The following is a 26,710-nucleotide window of genomic DNA, read 5'->3' as shown; positions in this document are numbered from 1 at the left end:
GTGAGAAAAATTATTATATGGAAAGCAGATAAAAGTTTTGCACTTATGGGAAATAAAGATATTATGGGTTCTCTGTGTCTGGGGTCATTTCTTCTAGCTGTGGTGGCGGTGAACTCTAGACTCTCTACCCTGCCAAGGCTCACTGCTGGGGGCTTTGCTCCAAGGTGCCTTGAACTCCCAGGTTCTGCTAGTTGTGCATCGTGATAATGCTCTGTCCCTCTCTGTCATGTCGTTTATCATGATTGAAATGTAATAATTATTTACATCACTGTGGCTTTAATATCCATCACTACTGTTAGATGGTGCATATTGTGAGAAAAGACAGCATCCGCTGAGCTCACGGTCATACCCACAGCAGACACTGGACACAGAGGAGGTTAAGGACAACTACCTGTGGCATGGCCACCACACTTGGGAGAATGGATGAAATCTTAGAAACTGTGTAGATGCTACAAGTGCATCATTTCATGGAGGAGCAAAGAGACCACAGTAGCAAATCTCTGAAACACATAAATGGTCCAGGTGGATGGGATCTACTGGAACCCACATTTCCAGACCTCTAGACCAAGGCTCTCTGGGTTGGGTCAAGTGGAGGTTCCATCTGCCAACCCTTCTTAAACTTTCACATAACCAACAGTCAGGGTCCCGTGTCTCACATGGGACCACCAGACAACTCATTAACACAAAGCCCAGTCCTGCATGGACCTTATGAAAAGCTGTAACATTCTAGCCAAATGAACAAAACCAATAGTGTGTGTACACAGAGAGTGTGTATGTGGCAACTGAGAAATGGCTTTCATTTTTAAATGTGCATGCAGAGATTCTGGGGGAACATTTACATGTCAGTCTTATGCATATATGACCTGCGGCACCTAACTAAGAAATATCCAAATGTAATATCTTAAAATGCAGAGGACTAACGTGACTCCCCCTCCCCACCGCCAAGCTGATAAAAAGGAAAAAAATGGGCATGGTCTCAAAAGTTAGATCAGAAAGGGGGGGTGTTATTTTAATAGAAAAAGTGAAAACCTCCTTCTCTTGTCATTTATTTTCTTGTAGATGTGACCCCTCTGTTTCTTGATAATGCACAAAAAGCTGATTCGCTACCTCTAGGAAAAGCATCATTTCTAATTCTGGGGACAGGGTCTTCTGTGCTCTGCCTCCTCCCTCTGCAAGGAGCTCGATGCCTCACTGAGGCAGAGAAGACAAGGACGGATTGGGGCTTGACAGGAATGCATGAAAAATCTTGTGAGGATCGTGATTTCCTCTGCTCAGAAAGAACTTCTACTAAACCCATCCTATGGTTATACCCAGAACATGTGAGTTTCCCCAGGGCAAAGCCTCACTGACCGGCCAGAAGGTGCTGTCAGGGAAAAGGACAGCTCTGCTCTCCTGCTCTCCGCTCTGCTGCCCTTTCTCAGCCTTTCTGGGAAAGACTTTCTTCTCCCCGTGAATGCTAATACAGGCTCCTACAGTGGCGGACCCTGGAGCTCCTGAGCCAGTCCCTCCCTTCACCAGGGTCCCCCTCAGCAAGGACCTTCCCACTCTAACAGGTCTGGCCAGGAGACAGCGGTGGGAGGCTGCCCCCGGGAGGATGGTGTATCACCACGTGGAGATTCCCCATCATGGTGTCGGACTCCTTCCCTCCAAACTCCCAACCCCAACATTGCAGTTAGGCCACTGCATTTGCAAGGTAGGTCTGTGACTTGGGGATGACCAGGAGGGGACATTCAAGACACTCCATTCCCCAGTTCCTTCCCACTCACACTTTTGTTATCCCTCTGTATGTCCCCAGGCTTTTTATTTTCCTATTACTTACAAAATAACAAAGAAAAATTATTATAGAAAACTTTGCAATTGCAAAGGCTTCTGTAGGCTACACAATTCAAAACCACGTGCTTTTTTTTTCTGCTGTGCACCAGCTCTGTGCAATTGGCACTTACTGGAGACAGCTTTCAAAGAAAATATGTTTGCGGTTCAAAGATAAGCAGGTTTTTAGTAAACTGTCAAAAGGACTTTTTTTTCATCTTCTTCACTGCCAATGGAAAAACCCAAAAAGAAGGAGTATATAAGAGGGGGAAAGCATTCTCTCCAAGTTATGCTACACATGTAGACCTAGTTTTCTGGAAATTCATCAATGGATAGGATAATCGGGGCCTTTTTTCAATTGTTATAATTATCCATCTCATATGAGCTTTACATAAAAAAAAAACCCTAAACCTATGTTAATTCAAAGCACAGAATAAAAAACCAAAGATGCCCTTTAACAAGGCCTCTATTCAATTATAACTATAAATTGCCCAAATGGAGAGATATCAGAGGGTAAAGAACAAAACCAAGAGAAAACCCATCTTGGAACCCTCAGGCCACCCATGGAGAGGGACAAGCCAGAGAGAAGGCTGAACTGACCCTCGTGCTAACAATAAAGTTTTCCGGCCAACAAAGAGGACCAAGCAGTTCCGGTTTCCACGGAGGGTGCTGTATGGTGGGCTGTTTACGTGGGCTACCCTTCCAAGGCTGGATTCTGCTTGTTGCCCCCATATAGTATTTATTCAGAATAAGCTAATACCGTGTTAGAGGATCTTACAAAGGGGACAGCTGATATCAAGGGCAGAAGCCGATGAGAAAAACATCAACCTCTAAAGAGACCGTAAGACAACATTCAAATGAAAAATAAAATCCTGCCCATCAAGGAGGCATGACTTTCCTCCTACAACTCTTGATGATTCTACCAATGAGAAGCAAATCCTTCACTTTCAAAGCACTGATGAAGACTCCAATCTAAATGGAAAGAGACAGACCTATCATTTCTTTTCTACTTTGGGGACAGGGGTCTAAGACTCGAAGCTAAAAAGTTCAGGAAATTTTACAAAAGCACCATTTTGTTTTGTTTGTTTGTTTATTTGTTTCTGTATGGAAACAGACTCCCAGCTCTCTCAGAACTAATAGCACAGGGACACCCTCCACATTAGCTCCCTATGAGCAGATGGTAGTCTGAAATTTTTTTGATAAAAACAATCCACTGGCAGGGGTTGTCAAGAGGTCAGTGGAACCCAGATTAACAATTGATCAGCTCTAATGGACTGTTGTAGCAATAAACCCAGAGCCTGTGCGCAGACCTGCTATCCCAGTGACAGCGATGGGGCTGACATCCAAGCTCTTAAGACTTGCATTTAATAGCATTGAAGCTTTGCGGCTTCAAAACCTTCATCGAAGAAGACATGCATTCTTCCACGCACATTCATTTTCTCAAAGCCTTCTCTTTCACAGGTTCTCACAAAAACACACATGGTTTACTCTGACCCAAAGACGACTTCACCAAGGTCTGAGGTCCAGGTAGTAAATGACACTCTGTAATATTGACAGATTATTTCAACCTCTACTCTCATTCAGACCATAGCTATAGCCCCTGATATAAACTGGGCTCCCCTTCTCTGTGCCCAAGAGAACAAAAACTGCAACTCATTTTCTCAGTCTCTCTCTCTCTCTGTCTCTGTCTGTCTCTCTCCTTTGGAGAGAGATGCTAATGCTGCATTTACGCCTATAACACCACATTTGACAAGGGAATCAGCTGAGCTACACTAGAATTCCACTGAAAGCTTCAATAATAGGAAGTCAGAGCACTCTTGAAAGTAACACTCATTTCTTAGGGACAAAGAAGGATGGTTCTAGGTTAGTTGCGTTAAACCACAGAACATTTGTCCTCTGCTAAAGAATAAATAATCCCCTCAGGTCATTACATCATTACCTCCCTTGCCCATTCATGTTTTGTAGACAACTGATCTCAGAATAAAATTGACTATATGAGCCCTAAACACCACCAGATTTTTCCAATAATCTTTTTCACTCTCCTATAAACACACTGCTTCCTGTTGGACCAGTGGATGCAAATATTTGGTCCAGAAAAATCCAAGAACAAGGACAGTCTCTTCTATAAGTATAATACAAGGAAATCAGGAAATTCAACATTAATCCATCATTATTATCTAAAGCAGAGTCCATTTTCAAATCTTAGCTTCTGGTTCTGGATCTGTCACATTTCATTGTTACACATCTCTTGCATTCTGTAGTCTAGAACAGGTCCTCAAAGTTTCTTTCTCTTTCTTGACCTTGGAAGGTTTGAAGAGGAGTCCAGCCAGTTACTCTGTAGAAAATTCCTCAATCCAGATTTGTCTGATTTCTTTTTAAGATTTTATTTATTTAATTAACAGACAGAGATCACAAGTAGGCAGAGAGCCAGGCAGAGAGAGGGAGAAGGAGGCTCCCTGATAAGCAGAGAGCCTGATGCAGGACTCAATCCCAGGACCCTGAGATCATGACCTGAGCTGAAGGCTGAGGCTTAACCCACTGAGCCACCCAGGTGCCCCTTTGTCTGATGTTTTATCATGATTAAATTTAGGCTACACATTCTGGGCAAGAATTCGACATCAGGATGCTGTCCTAAAGCTCAACACAATTCCGGAGGCATTTGATGTCCCTTTGTCTCATCACCGGTGACACTAACTTTGATTACCTTTTTAAAGTGGCATCTGCCAGGTTTCTCCCATGGTAAAGTTGCTATATTCCCCTTTGTAATTAATAAGTAACTTGTGGGCAGATACTTTGAAATGATCAATGTTCTGTTCTTCAACGAGTTCTTTCCTACTAGTTTTAGTATCCACTGAAGATTCTTGCCTGAATTATTACCCTAATCTTCTATTCCCACCAGCTCTCCTGTATTTATCGACATTCTACTGTAAGAGCTTTCCCTATTCTTTGTCATTTTTAAAAAAATAGGCTCCATACCCAGCTTGGAGTCCAATGTGGGGTTTGAATTCCAACCCTGAGATCAAGACCTGAGCTGAGAGATCGAGAGTCGGACACTTAACTGACTGAGCCACCCAGGTACCCTGAGCTTTCCCTTCTTATTTATGTATATACTTATTTATCATCTATGTCTATTTATTTGTATCTTATTTGAGTGGACCCTTAGAACTAGATTATAGATTATAAATTATAGATTATAGATTACAATCTCATTTGAGTTTTTCTGAGTTGGGTTTTGGTAACTTTCAACCAGAATACTCCCCCAGGAGAAGGAGAAGGTTTCTCTTGGCAACACATTCAAGATGTCCTTTCAACCCTCCTAGTCACAAAGTTGCTTCCTGATGCTTCCATTCAAAATCTCTGTCCCACTCTAAGAACTCCAGACTCTCTGAAGAGGAGGCACACTCAGAATGAGGCCAGTACAGGGCCCCTGGATCTTCCTACAGCCACCATGTAGACCTGGCTGGAGGCAGCAAGGTGCTTCTTCAGCTGACTCCTCTGCCCCTTCTCCTGCACTTTTGCTCAAAGAGCTGGGCTGGCCTCCCTAGCCCTCTCCTGATGTTACCAATAGTCCCTGGCACTTCTCCACCCACCCCTACCCCCGGAACCTCTTGTGCTTGGCTACAGTCCTGGCTCTCTTTGCTTCATATGTTGGTGTTTATGCCTGAAAAGGACCACCAAATGGTGGGTTTGACAGTTTCTCTTTCCTCTCCAGACCCATTCTTCATCCTTCTGCATGTAGCTCAATTTCAGAAGACTGAACTACATCAACCCCACCAGTAGTTGGCTTCAGCCAATGGTGGGTACCAGCAAGATATCAGAAGGCTAGACTCCGTTATCAGGATATTATCCCCCTAAATTTCATCTTTCTAGCTCACCAGGATTGGCTGCGCATCTCTATCAAATACCCTTTCCAGATAGCGACCCCTCCTTGGTTCTGGAAACCACTCCTTCCTCTTGCTCCTCAGGCCAGGAGTGTGGCTTGCCCTGGGATAACACCATCACTTGTTGGTTTCTTGGTTTCTCTAACCATACCTTTGTAAATACTCCCTTTATTAAACTTTCTTCAATTACCCCCATTTGGGTGCACATTCTTTTACCCATAAGCCAAAAAATATAGATGGGGAGGGATGAGAAGAGGTTCATCCACGGAATGAAGACACCAAAGGCTATTTTTGTAACAACACCTTTTTTGTGCTTGCATATTTATGTCTGCCTTTATTTATTTTCCAATAAATGAAAATACAGCAAAATAAACACTACTTCCTAACTGTGACCACATGCCACTAGAAGAGATACATTCTAGCAAAGAACAGACTTAAGGATTAAGATTCACTTCTTCTGTTTACCTAGCAGTGAGGAAACACCACAGAACTCAAAATGAGAATACAGGTAAGATTTCCTTCAAGAGGAAGAGGGACTCAAGGGAAACTCCAAGTATTATTCGATTCACTTGCTACCTTTTAAAATGTTTTCTATGCACATGGCAACATCAAAATCCTTCTCAGCTGAACACAGGTATGCCATAGTCGGATAAAAGATCTACTGCAGAAGTTTATTAAGTAGATGTTCTAACCCCATGTCAGTGAATGCTTTAATTTTTAGATACAATTAATAGTCAATTCAAGATTACATCCATCACAATTTTGCTTTCAGTCAGGAAAGCGGGATTTACACATATTCTGCTGTCTATCTTATCAATATGCTATTAGGAGTCCTGATGATTCTTGTTAGTTGACTGATTACATCCTCCAGAACTGGGGAGGAGTTCATCCAGGTCTGGTTCTAAGCTTGTGCATGAGTGGGTGTCGTTACCCACTATAATTGTCATGGTGGAAAACGGTTGGGGATCACCACCCTGCCCCATCAAGAAATAGGCACATTTATTCCAACTCTGTACCACCCTCCTGAAAGCCTCTTCCTCCCATGCACTGAAAGCAGGTGTTTCCAGCACACTTCATGATTCTTGTTCGGCAGCCGACACATGAAAAATTTAACTCAACTAGAATCAGTTACCTGCAAGTCTGCATCAAATTCATGTTTCAGGTGTGCCTCTTCTGCAGCCTCCACAAGACGCTGAAAAGATAGAAGGCAACATGAAAGATCAGAAATGTGGCCCGGATCCCCCTGCCAACAATGTGAAAAGACAGATTATTTCTCCATTGCCCCAAGATGACAGACTGTGTCATGGCACGCGCACTGCGACCTGGAGCCTTTGTGCCCACGAAACTGAGAAGAGCAACATCAGTGTCCAAATCTGGTTTTTGCCTTCATCATTCAACCAGCGTTTTTCCAGCATGGTATGTGTGTATACATGCACACAAATTCTGCATCCATTTTCATAGCAATTTGTAACAACTCAAAGACACTGGCCCTCGAGGCCCCATATGTGGATGCTGAAATCAACCTAGAAGAGGGTCTTCCTTAGGTACAGAAGGCTCTCAACCAGGATTCATTAAATTGAGCCCAACACTAAGTGGGCTAACTTTCTTCCCCTTTGGTTTGAGAAATACTGCTTATTTGAATCCCCTCAATCATTCAAAGCAGTTCTTTCTGCATCCAGTTCTAGGATGTAATTATCAGCCGACAATTATTTGAATTTATGGCACCTCAATGCCATTTGACAATCTGCATTCCAATAAGAAAATTGCTGAAATTAAATCAATAAGCAGTACCCATAAATACACAACTCTTGTTATTCTTCTTAGCCAAATAAATTCAACCAATCCATATTCTTATGAAAGCAATTTCATAAAACTCCATTTTAAAGGCCATTAGTCACCTATCGAAATCATTTTTACTTTGATTTGAATTTGCCAACATTAAGTTGAAAAACATAGGCTAGAGAATATGGAAGAAAACTCATTTAGTGAGGTAACAGCTTACTGAAATTTCATCGAACTAAAAGCAAAACCTTCAGATCCAGGTAAAAATTCAGCCATTTCTATTTTTCTCCCGGTTACTCTTGTAGCCTAGGCCATCTTTAACTTGTTTTTAATTGACATAATACAGACCTGAGCTTAATCTAAGGCCATGTTTGAAATATGATGACATGGGTATTCATCATCTCTAAATGATTACAAATCAACAGACAAATGTTCCATGAATAATTACTAAATTGGAGATGGAAATGAAGAGGTTGGAATATATGTGGGTAACATTAATACACCAATACAGATCATTAAATTTTCTCTCTCCATAGAACATACAGAGAAAGAGAGAGGCCAGCCAGGACAGTGCTGCCCACAGACAGGAATCGGGGCGGGGGAGCAAATCTGGCTTCCCACACTTCCTTCAGATGGCCCGGAAGAGATTTTCCCTTCTCTGGTCAATCAAAGAACAGACCCCAGGAGAACATTACAGGTTCAGAGCCAGAAGACCCAGTTCTAATTCTAGCCTAGGCGCAACCCACTACATCTTAGGCAAGCCCCTTCCCCTCTCAGGCCTCGGTTTCTTCATCTGAAACCCCTGACACAGTGACCCTAGAGTAGTGCTTCTCCGAGGGCTGTCCCCTTCCAGAAGCAGCAGTTTCATCTGTGAACATGTTGCAAATGAGTGCTCTCAAGACCCATCCCATCTTACAGAATCAGAAGCCCTTGCAGTGGGACCAGCAATCTGCTTTAACAAGCCCTCCAGGGAATTCAGAAGTCACTAAAGTTTGAGAACCAGTGGCAAAAAACAGCAGCACTCATCCTAGAGCTGAACTCATCCCTGCTGCCTTGATTAATGATATCCCCCAGCCCTCCAAGGTTTTTCAACTTTCATTCGTCTTTTTAAAATCTGTGTATATAAGTATGTTCACCAGAAGACATTAAATGTTTTCTAGAAGAGAAGCATACAATGGAGAGGATGAGAAACAGGGAAAAGGAAAAATAAGGAGACACACTCTATGTAAATTGGATCTGCTGGCTCCAAGCTTTCATTTGGGTCACAGTCTTCCTAGAGTCATCCTCAACAATGGAGTTTGCAGCCTCCTGGGATCACATGATCCAATCTGCAAATGGATCCAGGTGGACCTTGACAGATGAGTGACTGACAGTGGTACAAGGAACCTACATATTTGTGAGAGCTAATTCTCTTCATCTTTGTAACAGATTTAGAATGTTATGTGTCATGAAATCAGTTACATACTGAGGTTTACAGAATGGTTATAAATACACATGTCTGGACACTTACATTATCAAAAAAAGTCATGTCATATATATTTAAAAGTCATATATATTTTATATATTTACCTAAACACACAGAGGTTGCTGTTTCATGGTCTCTGAGTACTCTGAGAACCCAGAGAAGAAATGGGGATGACATGTACAAACAATTGAAAGATAAGAACAGGATAAAATTTCATGATGACCAAGACAGATAGTATTGGAAGAAGTGAACAGTTGGAAATGAGGGAAACAATGAAGCAGTGTAACACCAAGAAATAAGACAACAAGATGGAAATAATAGGTAGTTGAAATTATCATGAAATAGCACAGCACGAAATGTATCTCATGTATCTAGAAAAATGCATTTCGTTTGCCTTTGTGTGTATATATGTATATGCATATCATATACACCATACAAAATTCATATATAACATAACATGAAATGTATTTCAACCACTGTAATACATGTCATGGTGTTAGGAGTTAGTTAGACGGTTAGGTGGTTAGGTAGTCAGGGCCAGCATCCTCGACAAGAAAATATGGGATCACGACAGCTAAGAGAAAACAGCACTGACATCCTGTTCTGCAGCTTAGACAGGACCACACTGACATTCTGCTTTGCAGTCTTTGCAGAAATGACTTCTACAAAACCTCCTAAAACAAGACAATTAACTACAAAAGCATTTGTCAATATCAATGCAAGGGGCAGTTAAGACCTAAGCCCCCAGATGTCAGTCAAAAAAGACCATCAGCACGTGGACATGAATCTAATAGGTAGACAGATACGTGACCAAAGCCCTGATCAGCACAACTCAGCACACCCTGATTGCTTAAGAAAGTTCTGCAAAAGAGCTGGTATAAACCCTAAACTTAGAAACTCTGACGCAACCCACTCAGGTCTCCCTCCCTCTCCAGGACCTTTGTACTCTGGCTCATTAAACCCACTCAGGTCTCCCTCCTTTGTACTCTTTCGTACTCTTGCTCAATAAACTTTGCTTTGCTGCCCACCACTCTTCATCTGGTCTACGTCTTCATTTTTCAAAGCAGTGTGACCAAGAACCTGGGCACCAAGGGGACACAAATCCTGTAACAACGGGGTACAAGAAGGTAATATATTGGAAACAATTCAATACCATTGCACTAACTACTAAGATCAGCCAGAGCCCTGTTTTCTGTGTGGAGCAGTGAGTACCCTGCTAGCCAGCTAGCCAGCTTTTATGTTCATTCTCAAGTTAAATTTGCCACATGCTTTTTTTAAATTTTAACTTGATTTAATTCATATTTTTTTTTGTTTCCATGAAGATATTTTCCCATCAAGCTTACTACAAAGCCTTAAGAAATAAGATTCAAAAAAAGATGGTCCACTGTCAGCATGAGATAATGTAATAGTTATCTCATGTAAAGGAAGGAAGTACTCTGGAATTGGGCTCTTTGAAAGGATTCACACTTGCTGCAATGCACCACGGGGCTATCCCAATCTGCCCTGTGATGCTACCAGAAGATAGGCCTACATTTTATGGGAAAATTCAGGGGCAAATCCCCCAAAACAAGTTCATCTCTGGTGCACAACAGTAATGACAAACAGCACATCAAGATCTGAGCCCCTTTGGGAAAGAATGAAGGACAGATGCACTTCCGAAATATTCTTAAAAAGATACACAAGTAAAAAGAAATGTTTTGTTTTTTTTTTAAAGATTTTATTTATTTATTTGACAGACAGAGATCACAAGTAGGCAGAGAGGCAGGCAGAGAGAGAGAGGAGGAAGCGGGCTCCCTGCTCAGCAGAGAGCCCGATGTGGGGCTTGATCCCAGGACCCTGGGTTCATGACCTGAACCGAAGGCAGAGGCTTTAACCCACTGAGCCACCCAGGTGCCCCAAAAGAAATGTGATTTAAGAAGGATATCATGTGCTATCAATTTACCTAAAACAGAGTCCTGAGGACAGACATTCCTACTGTTGATAAAATGAAAATAAATTGAATCACCATTTAAAAGTCAAGACCACTCAACTTCCACCTCTGACGTTTGCCAGTAGAAAAGAACAGCCTCTCATCTCTCCTTCCTGAGCAAATACCCTTATCATCTAAGTCAAATTAAGTATATTTTAAAAATAAGTTTGATTACCACTTGCACGTAAGGAAAATCAATTAAAATTTGCTAATATTTTAGTTATTATATAAGGAACCACTGAGCCCGAGGGAAACTGTTCCTCGATTATACCTATTGGAAAGGCAGTGTGCTTTTAATAATAATAAGTTAATTTTCTTTTGTATGAATTCCCCTTTCGGATCTGCAGATGGGATTATAGAATTGTGAATGTGGTTTTTAATTAAAACTGAACACTGGAAATAAAAATGGTTTTGAAGACTAGCATTCAAAACTGAGCTCTGAGGCAAGGAAACAGCAGTGTTGTCCACAGATCCTCCCCACTCTGATGCCAGAGCTATCCGTCACTCAACAAAAATGATAACAGTGTACTAGAATACACATCCTGGCTTTGTAACAAAGCATCTATGAGCCAAAAAGTTGCAGTTCATGAGTTGATGTATGTTTCAGCGACTTTCCAAAACTATCTTTATAAATAAGAAATGCTAGAGGCCATGGACCATGGACACTATTTATAGCCATGGTGAAGGCAAAACTACCAAGGGGAATAGTGGGATATTAAAGCGTTTCATTTAAGATCACATCTTATTTCTTGTTAGAAATGACCCCATGTATAATCAGTACAATGCTATAGAATGCAGTCTCCCGTCTCCTCCCCCAAAAACACTTAAATCAAGACTACAGCTAAAGACATCGTAGAGGTCAAGCTTTCTGTCATGGTTCAGGAGGGGGAAAATGGGACACCAAGTCACAGTATAAATTAGATCAGAAAAAGAAAATGATTTTGTTTGTTCTACTTGTATTTTATTTTATTATTATTATTTCTTTATTCCTGATCATGTTGGCTTAATGGGAGAAAAGAAAGAAAGAATGGTACAGTGGGGGAATGGGGGGAGAGTAACAGAAAATGTGATATGCAACAAAATAACCTACTACTAGATTCCTACTAATTCTATCAGAATGAACAAATTATGTACAAGTGAAAAAAAGTTTCTTAATAAGAAAGGGGAAAAGGCGGGGGAGGGAGCAATTACAGACGAAAATCCTTAAAGCAAAACAGAAATATAAAAACCATATGGAGCAGGAAAGAAAAACGTTATTTTTATTTCTCATGTTAAAATTAAAAAGCTTTGGCTTGTAATTGCTGTTATAATGGGATATTGGAATTTAACAAAGATTTCAAACTACTTAATACATTTCGTGGTTTTCATTTAACGTTTTGCAACACACATTTAATAATCAGGTCAGCATTTTTATTGCCTTTTTTTTCTGGAATGAATACATAATTCTTTCTCAAAAAAAAAAGGGGGGTGTTAAGCTCAACTGAGGTGATTCTAAGGAAAATCTATAACCATTAACATGGCTTTGGGCTGCACCAATGGTTCACTTGGAGCTAATGATTGAATTGTGAAAAATATCAGTTAGAGATCACATGAGTCTTTTTTCAAATCTAGCAAGCACTAAACAGTGCAGAAGAACAACCAAATAGATCAATCAAGAGTGATAATTGAGGTCATAACCATACCCAGTGTGGCATGGTTCATCTTTTCCTTACACTAAATTCACCAGCCTTTGCTTAAAGGGCTGCAGTTTGATGGAGGAAGAGTTACACCTTCTGCCCAGCAGTGTGTGCTTGGGGCTGATGCTATTCTAGCACCCTATTATGTGGCAGGGTTTGAACGCAACATGTTGACCATCTACAGGAGTGAGGACAGAGGAGACCTTGGTCCTCTCTGCATCACAGATTTCAAACTCAACTGATCCCAGAAATAAAACGAAAAATCTCTATCCTCATTAAAATGCTGTCGGCACATAAAAAGATGTCTCTGGGAATCTGGACAAAATGAGATTGATTTGTTCCCAGGGCTAATTTCAAACACTCCTTTCTTATATGAAGGGTCAGAAACCAACAGTTTGTGAACCATTAAAGGGGGGGTGGGGGTGGACGGGAAGAGGAGGATGTTCAAATTTACATCTCCATTCCTTCTGCGTGGAAATCCCTTCCCTTTTGTTCTCAAGAGGTTATTTTTATTACTCTAACCATGTAGATTCATCTTTGCTGCTTTTGTGGCTGGAACACTCAGATCACTATTTCCCAAAGCGTGGGACTTGTACCACCAGGGAGCCATGAGGCAACATGAAGCTTTGCAGAAGGGTGAGAGTCACACACAAGGGAAAGAGTGATTTCATCATAAAGGGGCAAGTGACAAAGAATGCTGGCAGTAGGCTAGGACGCTTCCCAAAAGGAGGTGACATCAAAGTTGTGCTGCTAAGGAAAACAGAAGGCTCTTGCAGAACAAGGAAAGGTGTTGAGCCAGTGTCCAGCCCATGGGAACATTGCAAACAAACTTCTGGAGGCAAGAAAATGTTCCAGAAACAACCAGATCTCAGAGACCTAGACAGAGGGCCACATCAACCAAGGACCAGCAGGCAAGAAGCCAGGGCAAAAGCCAAGAACCTGGAAAGATGGACACAATTAAACAGGGAACTCTTTTCCATCCCATCGTGGAACCCTGAAATCCACAGAGTCCTATCTGAAAGCTTCCTAATATTCAGTAATCCTTACTGATACAAATGTTTTTACTTTTCAGTTCCGATAGAAATGACACATATAAATCACCAACTATCAAGACGATCATTTCTTTAGAGAATAACAGCTTTTAAGGAGCCTTCATTATTTCTTTGTTCCTGTAGAAGAAATAAGCTTTGTTGCACACCAATGAACATTTTGTATAAAATGACCTTCTGCCTGAAAGCTGCAAAGATTGCTTCTGCTTTCAAAACGGCAAACATTTCAAAGTGGATTATAAAAGCTAATCTATAAAGTTTCCAGAGAAAGCAGGTAACGGAACAAAAGAGCAAACACACCCAGCCTGTACCTGGGGCTCTCTTCCCTTCCTCCACTCCTCCCCCTTCCCCACTCCTTCAGGTTACTGAAGCCCACATCAGACTTTTACAAGACAAAATTAGCCTAGAGCTTACATCAGAAGACAGGATCAGAATGAATAACAAACTATCTTTGTTTCCACGGGAGATAGCTGTTATCAATTTGAAGCTGATTAAATCAGTGCCTGTTATCAACACGAATGGTCAATTTCCAAACCAAAGCCACCTCATTCTACAGCTAAGGCTACATTTGCCCAAGTGCAACGTGTGCAAAGCTACTGCCGATAGAAAGAGCCAATGTTTGCTCCAGGGGCTGCCCAAGGACCACAGCATCTGGGGGGGAGCGAGGAAGAGAAGACAAGTACTTTTTCCAAATGACCCCGCAGTTGATGGCATGGGCTCCTGCTCATGTAGCCTTCTTGGGAATGGCTTCATTGAATAACAAAATCAAGTCTACTGAACCATAAAGCTTAAAAAGTCCTCTCAGGACTCTTCAGCTGGGGGAGAATCACTGGGCGATTTCCTTCCTGGGCCATGGAACCGTCATTAACTTCTTGAAAGGACAGTCCATGGGACTATGTCAGCTTGAAGATAGACATTTGTTTTCCATGAAAGAAATCACCTGTCAATGAAGGCTCTGACGGTGGTGAATAAAATTCTGTTCCAGACCTTAATTACATATTTTCCAGGACTTACTCAGAAGTGTGGACTGGAACCCCCACTGGCAGAGCACAGAAGGTACCATCCAGCTAGCCAAGGGAGGTGGGAACATCTACATAAGATAAGGCACAGCCAAGGTCACAAGGTCTTGCAGTCAGTGCGGAAAATCTGTCCTACAGAGTTTCTATTCCGAGTTGTCATCCACCTCTGTTCAACTTAGTTTAATAAGTATTTGATAATAACCCATTAAGTAATCAGAATGGCACCAAGAACTGAGTGGGATGCCAAGCAATAACTTAGTCCTGACCCCGCAGAAAGCTTTTGGTCCAGTAGAATGAAAATGGGTCTCAGAGCCTAAGAACAAGGGTTTGAATCTAGATCATCCTACGCACTAGCTGCTTGATCTGGGGAAAACTTCACTTCTCTAAGCCTCAGTTTTCTTATCTGAGGCACCAAAATAATACCCTCTGTGCTCTTGACTTCAAGAGGAGGATGTAGACACAAATTATTTCCTAAAGGATTCCGCACAGGTGCAAGAAATTATTATGATGGGGCAAGGGAAGACACAAGATGTTCAGGCACAACATGGCTTGATTGTAACAAGGACAGCTCACAAAGCCTATGCCTCCCACGGTTGGCGCTCACATGGGGGGAACTTGGAATAGCTCCCCAAGTTCACAGTTCCAGGGAGGTTATATGAACGTTCATTCTGCTGCCAAGGAAAGGACTCCAAAATCTCATGTTCACAAACACAAGGCTGTGTGTGCACCTGCTCCATGACTGGTTTTCAGAATCCACCAGTCTTTTCCAGCTTCAGCACCAAAATCTGTGATAAGTGAGACTGAAAATGGAACGAAGCCAGATTCTTCAGCGAAAGGTTGGACTGATGTCCTCAGAATGGCACAAACACAGAAATTAAGCTGTTTGCCAAAGCAGGCTTCTTTGACAGATGGCACCTGAGGGATGGACTAGGCCAGCAAGTACGGCAAGGAGCTCCCAACCCCTGTACCCGAACCACAGCCAGAGGAGGAAAATCCTCTCTCTTCTTCAAAGTGGAAGAACACAGAGCAATTTCCAAGTCCATTCAGACTTTACCTTCTCCAGACGGATTTCTACATACATCTGATGCATGAAAACGCTATTCTAATTCTTTTTTTATTCTTTCTTTCTAACCATCCAGCCAAGCGGTTAAAGGCAACTCCAGCTGGGGGTCGGGAGGCAACATATTTTGGTCCAGAGAGCAGGATCTGGAGTCAGACAAGTCCTACCATCTACATGGCTTCCAGAAGGAGCTTTTAAGAATAATTCTGATGGTGTCCCTCCTCTGCTGAAACCCTCTGATGACTGATCACTCATGACCATGACTCACAGGCTCTTCACGATTTGGTCCTGCATGCTCAGAGGCCCCCTCCTGCCTGGGCCCCAGACTTCAGCCATCCTTCTAACCCCCAACCACCAGACTCATCTCTGCCTGTACCTTTCCTGTATTCTTGGCTGGTGACTTCTCCCAGGTCCTCGAATGTTTGCCCCCTCTTCCTTGTCATTCATGCTGCAGGTCCAACAACCCCTACTCGGGGTCACCATCACCATCCCACCTCCCACAGAATGGTGACATGCTTTGGTCTTTAAAACAGCACCGAGCACATGGCCAGGGCTCAAAATACAGCCATTGCACAAATGAAAGACGGTCTCTTACTCACCCTACTATGTTCCAGCCACGGTGTTTGGCTGGGAATATAAAATTTAGAAGATGCATCTCCTTCCTTCAAGGACATTATAGTCTAGCAAAGGAGACAAAGGCACAGGCAACCACACTCGATATGATAAAGGCTCCAAGAGGAGAAAGCCCACTGAGGGGATCAACTAGACTAGGTTTAAGGGGTACAAAGAGGCTTCTCATCTATGTTGAGACCTAAAGGATAAGAACCAGCCCAGACAACAGGAAGGTCCTTCCAGGACGAAGACACTGCATGTACAAAGACCCTAGAGCAAAAGAGAACATGACATTCAGGCAACTGCAAGAAATTCAGTATAGGGACACACACAGAGGCGGGACTGCATGGAGGGAGGTAGCGCAAAAGGAAGCTGGAGAGTTTTAATATTATTGAAGTTATCCAGATTTTTAAAAACTTTTCCAGAGGGTGAGCCAAGGCAATAAAGAGAAAGATGATACAAAAGGCACGCTAAAGCTATTTAGGAAAGAAATCTGTAAGACTCAGAGGCCAACAGGACAGAGAGAATGAGATGGACGGAGTCATGGTAACTAGCTTAGGGCTGTGAACCACCATTTAGTACCACCAGGGTACCAAGGAATGGTCAGAAAGGGATTCGGAGCTCAGGAGGAACATTCGGGGAAAGAAGGGTGGCAGGTGTTGCAAAAGCTTACAGTAACACCAAGGAATGTAAAGGTGGAAAATCTGCTGGGTAAGGATATGCGTTGGATGACACCTATAAGCGACCCCTTCTATGGCAGGGTCCAGAAGCCTGAAAACTACATGTTTGAGAATCCCTTGCCCGCAGGGCTTCAGATTAGATCCTGGAGAGACGAGTGAGGCAAAGAGGGAGATGCCAATATTCTCCAACTGAAGCTATGGCCAGTATGTGGGCATTGGTACATGATACTTGTCTTTGGCTGGACTCATCCAGATGCCCTCCTGAGGACCACCCACGGAGTCTACAGAGGATAAGGCTGGGGGTGGTTCTCCCTGAGACCACGGCACTTCCTGACTCCACGCACTTGGACAGCAGCTTCCCCGACCTCACGCCCACGGTTCTTCCAACTACCAGGTGAGCTTTTAATTCCCTATATTAATCCTTGCCTACTTGAATACCTAAAAGTTTTTTGACTTTTCTGACCAAACCTGAATGAGCGAACTAGAGGAAGACTGCGTAAGAACCATTTCAGAGCAGAGGTAGGGGCAGGGGACAACGTGCAGAGAGCAGAAAAGTGGGAAGGACAGGAGTTTGGGAGAAAAAAACAGACTCTCTGTATCAAAATACTACGAAGGAAGGAAGGGAGGGAGGGAGGGAGGAGAGAAAAGAAGGAAAGAGGGGGGGAGGAGAGATTTGGGCATAACACGAAGGGAATGCAGGGGGAAGGAAGGCTTTAGGACAAAAACATGCTTATTGCAAAAAAAGTAATAATAACTGTTCTGGGAAGCTCCCTGAAGGCCCACTCAGCTCTGGGAGCTCTAGGATCCTTTCCAGGGACAAGCGATTGGGCCCAGGCCTCCAATTCAAAGGTCCTTAAACTTAAGACTTTCTAGTTTATCTCCTAAGGAGATTACAGGTCACAGAAAAACCACTGGCCTGGAGGGCAAAGGCTATTTCTTGCCATTCTCTTCCTGGACCACACAGCCTATGGGACATTACAACTTTTCTTTTTGCTGTATCCCTTATTTTCTTGGGAAGGGCTCAACTATACTGTATAGGTACTCTTTGTTAAAAAGCCATAATTTGTTCAATGTAAATATTTAAAATATACCACAACTTGAACTACGCTTTGTCATTTCTTCACATCCTAACATACTGAGCGCCTTGAGGGAAAAAAGAGTCCAAATGGCCTGGGTCATCCTTGACTTTTGGAGGACCTTGGGAAACAGGCCCAAGCTGGCTTGTACTCCTCTCGGCTAAAGTAAACCACATGTACTTATGTGGGAAGCTTATTCCAAATGAAATCAAGAATGATGTGAAAAATAAAACTAATCCCATGATCCTAGGCCCCAAACATTTTACACAAGCCCCCTGCCTTCCATCAATGTGTTCAGGAGAGGCCGTCCTCCCGCAACGCAGAAATACCTGATGCCAATATTCTGAACCTTGCCCAATACTTGCAAGAAGAGGACAGCTCAAACTCAAAATGTGGGGTGGCAGGGGACCCGCCCTGTGGCATGACACTGGGTGTGTGAGCATTTGAGTCTACGGGGAGCTGAACAAACAAGGGACTGGGTTCGGAACAGAATGTGTGTACCTTAAGCTCCTTTTCTGTTATTTTCCCTTTCTAACTCTCCTTATGTTCATTTGTGTTCAAGAAATGACATTTTCGCTCTCCAGAACCAAACTTCACATTTTTTAAATTTCTAAGGATGAGATGCTAGCTTAAAAGATAAGCTGGCTCTCCCCCTTTTTAATGCCCAGGTAATGAACTGAAATTACATATAAAGTTTGAATTTTTATGGGAAGTTATTCTTATCCTTTATTCTCTCTCAGTTTCAACTCTCTGCTCTGTCGACCTGTAATTATAACTTTATTTCAAAATGGCAAAGAACGAAGCAGATATAGAAACATGTGGTAGTGGTACAAGATTTGAAGATTTATTATTAATTATTATTATTATTATTGATGAAGAAAAGACAGGACCCCTGAAGGACTAAGTCCATTTTACATAAAAGTACACCAGGACCAAAATCTTAAGTTCTCTCAATGTTTATTGTTCATGCAACACCTCATTTGTAAACCAAGTTTGCACTTGACATTCATCATGTTTTGCTCACACGTACACCCCTCCTCGTCCCCAGTTCACACTCTTGTAAGTTTCCAGTGCTCTCAAAGGACCAAATAGAATGGAGTCTTAGGTTGAGCACAATGCACTGACCACGCCCACCCTCCATGCTCACCGTTCGTCTGCCTACTCCCCTTCTTTTACTGTGAAGTAGAGAAGGAGTAGGGTCAACCTTACCAAATTTCCACTTTGTGAATCAAAAGGACATCAGCCGTTCTAGAAAGTTGAAGCAAATTCAAAAAATATATTTGAGCTTCACTAGTTTTTAATTTCCCGTTAATATTCCAAAGGATGAAATGAGGTCGAGCAGATCAAGCAATCCTAGGAGATGCTAAAGAAGAGAATGGGCAGGATCAAGGCCCTCCTTTGTGCCAAATGTTACAGGTGTTTGTCCATTTCAGCTTTATTATAAGCCCTTGGGTCCTATCACTTCCCCATTGCACCAACTGGGTACAGTCTCAGCGGCATGAAGAGACCACCCCATATAGTGACCCAGCAGGTGAGGTATAAGGTTAGGAATGGAACTCACGTGGTTGAACTTTACGAAGACTCGAACCATTGATGCCAACATGAATGCCCTCTGGAGTGACCTCCAAATGCCCTTGGAACCATGGCCAGGAGCAGCTGTCTCAACATCCTTCAGCAAAGACAAAGCTAACAATCAAATAAACTGAGGCCAGGATGTCTTGTCTGGACCTTGACTTTCAAGAATATTTTGCTTTAAAACCAGGTGTAAACAGAGGGCAAAGAGCCAGAACAGAGGAAAGGGCATGTTCTCTTATCTTGAGCATCCTTATCAGAAAGCACAGAAAAGTCAGAAAGTCAGCTAGTTATCTGATAAGAGAAGAACAAACTGATTTTGGTTTCAACGTCCTCCTGTCCCAAAAACATGGATGAAAATCAGCTTTGAGGAAAAAAGATCATTGGTAGGCTGGTTGTGATGCTTGTGTACTATCTCTCACTGCTGAGTGGTCCTCCCTTTTGGGCCTGGAAACTACTCAGAGAACTTCCTGTCTCCATCTCCATGGTGACAGGAGGTTGGCACTAGAGTGAGGACCGAACATTTAGTTTTCGATGCGCTGGGAGAAGCAGAAAGTTTGAGTAGCAGCCACTCAGTGGTGCCCATTAGGTCAAGACCAGTTCGCTCCCCAGGGGTGAGCTGCATGGAATTGGCTCCGTAGCAGGAGACCTGTCCACGGGGACACACCGCCGCAACCAGGAGGTGGGGCCCCCACACTGTAGCACTCAGTGCCTTGTCAGCAGCATCTCAGTGAATCAACAGCCAGGATCTCTGCGTTTATGGGGCTTATGTTGGAGAGACATAGACAGCAAGCAAGGAAACAAATATATTAGATCACATCAGGTGAGAATAAGTATCCTAAAGATTATAAAACAAGGCAACGCAGTCAGGGGACACAGCCGTATAGATGTGTGCAGTGGTCAGGAAATGAATCCCTGCAAAGTTGATACCTGAATAAGAAGGAAGCTAGAGGCCGTGTGAAAGAAGAACGTTCCATGAAGAAGAGCAGCAGAACAGCAAGTGCAAAGGCCCTGAGGTGCTGGTTGCTAAAACCAAAAATAGGTCCATGAGACCATATTCTAAACTTGCTGGGGCCAGGTATCCTATGCTAGTTCAGTATATTTAGGTTTTTGAAAGAAAATGATGCATACTTGGGGCACCTGGGTGGCTCAGTTGTTAAACATCTGCCTGCGGCTCTGGTCATGATCCCAGGGTCCTGGGATCAAGCCCCCCATTACGGTCCCGGCTCAGGGGGAACTTCTGCTTCTCCCTCTCCCACCCTGCTTCTGTTTCCACTCTCGCTGTGTCTCTCTTTGTTAAATAAATAAATAAAATCTTTAAGAAAAAAAAATTATGCATACTTATTATCCATATTTATTATAAATCTTCAGTGAGAGCTGGGGCAGCACCCATCATCAAAGATGACTATTTCTATCGTAAGATATGATTATTTACATTAAATAGAACAAAAATTTATTATACCTATCCATATGTCCGTTCGGATCAAGCTTTTCCACCAAATGAATAATGAAAAATGCTCAATTTTTGAAATGTTCTAGATTTCAAAATTGCAGTGTGAGATTGTGAACCTACTCAGGCTTGAAAAAAAAAATTAAGTTGATAAAAAAGAGTCTCGGTTTTATGTTGTTAGCCATGAAGTTTTTCTTAGCCCTTGGCTCAACTATCCCCTGGGCCAGCAAACCACAACATTAAATGAGTAAGGACAGATCAAATAAATGGGAATGGGAAGAGAGGCTTATCGCCATGATGAAAATACCCAGACAATGTGATGTATGCATCAATCATCATGTCATGGTGATACATACACCGAACTTGGCAAATTTACTAAAATCACTGAGTTGTACACTGAAAACAGGTGAATTGTACTGGATGTCAATTATACCTCAATTAAGTTGTTAAGAAAAATATATCAATGGGAGAAACTGAAATGTGAATGCTCTATTTTGCAAATGTAGAAACCCTCTTACATATTACACGATCCTATTTTCTCACATTAAACACGTGCCTAGTAATGTAAAATAATACAGTCACTTCGGAAGACAATCTGGCAGTTCTCTTGAAAGGCTAAACATAGACTTGCCATATGGTTCAGTTAATCCACTCCTATGTAGGCACACAAGAAAAAGAACTATGTCCACGCAAAAGTTTATACACTAACATTCTTAGCCATGCTACTCATTAATAGCCAAAAATGTGGAAATAACCCAAATGTCCATCAGGCAATGAATGGATAAAAGGTGATGTAGCCACATAATGGAATATTATTTGGCAATAAAAAGGGATGAAGTACTGCTTCATGCCACTACACAAAACCTTGGAAACATGCTAAATAAGGCTAGTCAGTCACAAAAGACTGCATATTGTATAACTAAAGGTATTGGGTTTCTTTATGGGCTGACAAAAATGTTCTAAAATTGATAGTGGAGATGATTGAACAACTATAAATAGACTAAAATCTATGGAATTATGCACTTTATAAATGGGCAAATTGTACAGCATGTGAATTACATTTCAACAAAACTGTCGCGCCCCCCCCCAAAAAAGTATTTTTAATATACTAGGGTGGAATTAAATATGTATTGTTGTCTGATCTTCTTCAAAGCGTACAACGGCCCCTTGGCACCTGTCACGTTAAGCAAGAACAACCTGTCAATCACCATCAACAGAGGGAAAGTTCTCATCCTGGGCAAGTCTGCGGAGAGATGTCAATCTCCTTTAAAGACTTATGTATTTACTTGGTTCTTAATTAGGATCTTTTATATGTCTTTAGCACAACAACCCATTTCCGATTAACTAGCTAAATTACTATCACTTGCAATAAGCGTGACAAGAAACACTAAATAAGTATTATTCAGATAAAAGTAAGTTAAATATATTAAAACGATCCTTAGACGTGCACTGTTTTGAACATTCAACCCCTGGTGTCTACGAATTACAGCTTTGATGCCATCTAGCAGAATTCTAAGGTCGATCCAGAGCTAACCCACAAATAGCACTAATTAAAAATTTTCTCACTTCTTGGGAAAGAAAACACCAAATGGAGGAAAAGATCATAGGTTAGCCATAATATTTTGGAAGGTTTATAATAATTTTTTACTGTTTATTTATATCCCACCTCATTCCAAAAAGATTTTCTTGTTGTTTGTACACTCAACATTAAGAAAAAAAAAAGGCCTCTATTATTAAATTAAGAACAGATCATCTTAAGGGAAATGAAATTAATGAGTCAAGACATTTATTTCATTATTTTCTTGGTCAACAAATATTTATTAAGCATCTGCTGTATACAAAGAATCAGACAGTGGCCAGGCACTGGAGGGAGCTAAAAAAAAAAAAAAATACTTGTGATAGTCTCTGTCCCATGGGAACTTAGAGTCATATCTGGCCATCATAAATAATTACCCCAATGCTATTTGCAGATTTCAAATTCGAGAGGTGGAGGAAGTTGAGGGCAGGAGTGCTGACTTCCCCTACTGAGGCCAGGAAGACAGAGCAGATGGATTCAGATCTAAGGCTGAAAGGTGTTTAGGATGTACACAGGTTCCGAGAAGAGAAGAGGGATATGCTTCGGAAACGGAGTGCACAGCAGTCTGGGCAGAGAGCTAAGTAAGGCCAGACAGCAGAGCGGGGTCCGGTGTGGGGCAATGTCCGAACCATCGGTGTATGGGCTGAACTTCATCCTACATCAGTTCAAAGAGGTGCTAGAGGAAAAGTGACCCAGGGTTGTGAGAGGCCAGGGTCCCCTGGACAAGGCTTTGTCTTGTCCCACAGCCCCCTGGGGTGGTGTGTGCAGCTCTGATCACCATGCGGAGGGCTCCCCAGCTTGGCTCTCTGCCATAATGGCGGAGGCTGGCCACACCAACCAACAGAAGGAACTTGTTCCCATTCTAAACTGCTATTAAAAAAAAAAAAAAGTGTCAGTAAATTATATTAACAGGGGCGTTTTGTTGTTGTTGTTGTTGTTTGTTTTGTTTTTTTAAAGAACAGTGTTCCTTAGTCGTCTCAGGCCTGGGGGACAAAAAAAGAAAGATAACACTTTCAGTGACCTATCACAGCCCTGAGTATATTGATGTTATGGGTGTACGTATCTGTGATTATTTCTATGCTGTGAATTTAGTGCCACTATGTGGGGAGAGTGTAAACAGGGTAAATAACATAAGCAAGAAAGGTTATGAGGGAACCACACCCCCAAATATTAGCTTGCCTCAGCACACAGACACTGATTAGTAAGCTGATTATATCATATAAGCTGGTTCTATGCTGAGAATTAAGGTTTATATACACCAGAAGAGACCAGTGACTTTCCTGGGTTCTCTCTTTCTCTCTCTCTCCCTCTCTCTCCTACCCCCCGACTCTCAAAAGAAATTAAGTTCAACCATTATTTAGTAAGCGAAAACTAGTAAGACACGTTTCCTCTTCTTGAAGAACACCATTGCACAAAACTGTAAAGGAGACAAATATCTAGTCAAGTAACTACTATGGAATATGATGAACGTTACAAATAATTCACATGTGGCAACTTTAAATAAATATTTAAATAAGAATAAATGCCAATAAAGTAAGTCAAAACAAGAACACCAGCATGTGCCTACATGTTCTAATAAAATCTTGTTCTTCATATAACTTCCCTCATTTGCCAATACTTCCTGAAGGCGAACCACTTAATTTATTGTTTAGTAAGTCATGGCTTTTAACATGCTAATTCAACACATACTATGGACAGAGCTAGTAACTAACATGTAACAACATCCAGCAATGGATGGTGAGTCACCGGGGGAGAGAACAGTATTGGAGGTCGACGAGGACATCCATCTAGACCATGCAAGTGGCAAGTAATGTTTTACTAGGTCAGGGCCAAGGAAAGAGCAAAACAGTGTTCTGAAGCCCCAAAGGGCCAGTGGGGACATAACTACAGTTTGGGAAGACATGATGCCAAGGCCAGATCCCGGCCCACTCAAGGTGGGTTCAGACAGAAAGGCAAGCTGGCATGGTTTATAAAGGGACTAAAAGACTAGAAGAAGCTCCTCTAGTACCAAGTTAGGGGGCAAGGGTTGTGGTCAGTGCTCTTTCCAGACCCTCTAAGCCTGTACGTCTCTTGCAATATTCCCCTGGGATGATTTTAAACAGCATTTCCCATGACACCTGCACTGGGACTTGGATGGCTACTTCTTATGATCAGATTGGAGGTGGTCAGAACTAGACACTGCAGCTTCCCTCTCTCTAGATGCTGGCCCTCAGGGAGGCCACTCAGGGCTGGACACAATTAGGTGGCAACAAAGGTAGGGATACATGAGTGCCAATGGGCAGAGAACCCCCGCCCCCAGTACCCACAGCAGGTTGTGGGCAGAACTCATCTTCAACTGGAGTGCTCTGCTCTCCGGTGATTTTATTGATTTTAAAGAGATATCTTCCTTACCGAAGGGTCAAGGGAGTGAGTTCACTGAAGACAATTTATTGTGCAGAAATATTGGTTTAGTCTGTAGTTACAAAAAAAAAAACAACAAAAAACTCTTAGCAATACTGGATAGCTATAGGAGGATGAAATTTTTGGAAAAGGTGCACTAGTTGTCAGAGAATTGGACTTGGCGGTTTATCAAGTGTGAACAGGGGAGGATGCATGAATTCTAAGTCAATAGCCGCTTCAATCACTCCCGAGGACTTCCACCTGGCAGGTGCCTGGATTCCTGCCACATTTGCTCATGAAATGCATTTGCTTTGTCTCCCCATTTTCTCTGCCCTCTGCTTTGGATCTATAGCACCCTTCCATTGGGAGGTTACTCTTCTCTAAGCATAGCAGCCTCTTCTAAGAACCTTAACCATAATTGTGAGATCCTTCTGGATAAGGCAAATGTGTATGCAGTGAAACGGCTGCCTTTTTCTCATCAAGAGGTAACCCGGAAAAAAAGAAGGAAAAAGAAGAAAAGTCAAGGGAAGCTGAGTCTAAAATCCGGGGTCCGTGTCTACTGGATGTTTCAACTAGTGGTTTCCAGACTGGAGTCCCTCCATCTTCCTCCGAGTTTCCTCTCTTGATTTTGCAGTTTTATCAAGAAGCCTTACTCTACTTTATGGGCAAAAAGCCTTTATCATTTTAAAAAATAATAATAATAATCTAACACATATGTGGAGCTGGCATATCTCCTGAGAATCCAATGTAAGCCCCTAATCTTTGCATCCTAATGGGTTTAAACATTTTCTGATGAGGGGAAAAATGTGTTTACATCTGCTTTCCAGATTTCAGAGCAAAGTGTTTTCTAGCCCTAGGGTTACTGATTCTTGAAAGGAAAGCCTAACTCCTCTTTCACTTTGATAGGTTTTCTAAATAAAGAGCAGAGTAGTGGAAAAAGTAAGTCCCATGTCATAATCATTGAACTCTGGGTGTTATCCAAACCAGTAACAAGCAGGTGTGTCTTCTCCATAGGTGGTGCCTCTGGCTAGCCTCATCTCATCCCTGCCCAGCAAGCTCCTATTTCTCCTTCAACACCCTTCATTGAATACCCCTATTCCATGAAACTTTTGTTAAACACTCCAAAGCAGAATGAATAGCTCCTTACTCTGTGGTCCTGGAACACTTTCCATGGAGTATTTGACAAAACCATATTGAGCTGAGAGGCACACTTCATCTGTATTGTACTGTAAATATCAGCCACAGAGCTGACCCATCCCTTCTCCCATCCCTGGATACCCTGGGCTTGTCCACAAGTGGGTGCTCAGGCTTGGGGTGGGGGGGACCCCTGCCTGGTGATGTCCCAGCAACATCAGCATTGAACAGCAACTGTTCAGCAATGAATGATTCCTCTCATCTTTCTCTAGCCCATTCCTCTCCTATTAGGCTGATCTCTGGGACGTAGGTTTTGCCCACCTCTAGCACACAGTGATTACTCAGTTAGCCTGGGCTGACGGCATCAGTGAGGGAAGGAGTCAAAAAATGTAAAAGCATACAGTGCCCAGTCTCCAATGACCATTCAACACACATGTTGAATTAATGGTTCCCTTCTCAAAACTTCTTTATCTGCCTATCCCTCCTGTCACTCCACGTTTTCTATCTTGTGTTTTAGAGAT

General features: G+C 42.3%; 1 protein-coding gene across 2 annotated transcripts in view; it reads right to left on the bottom strand.

Moving 5' to 3' along the window:
- The window catches only part of CACNA2D3 (calcium voltage-gated channel auxiliary subunit alpha2delta 3), an 857,887-nt gene that overhangs the window by 600,159 nt on the left and 231,018 nt on the right, over positions 1-26,710 (bottom strand). For both annotated transcript variants that reach the window (XM_032868337.1, XM_032868338.1), the window contains exon 4: positions 6,823-6,882. In XM_032868337.1, the coding sequence (XP_032724228.1) occupies positions 6,823-6,882 (60 nt within the window). The remainder of the gene's footprint in view (positions 1-6,822; positions 6,883-26,710) is intronic.

Source organism: Lontra canadensis, unplaced genomic scaffold, assembly GCF_010015895.1.
Source record: "Lontra canadensis isolate GAN:19392208 unplaced genomic scaffold, GSC_riverotter_1.0 scaffold35, whole genome shotgun sequence".
Classification (NCBI taxonomy): domain Eukaryota; kingdom Metazoa; phylum Chordata; class Mammalia; order Carnivora; family Mustelidae; genus Lontra; species Lontra canadensis.
The sequence above is the reverse complement of the archived record's forward strand: the minus strand, read 5'-3'. Positions and strand labels throughout refer to the sequence as shown.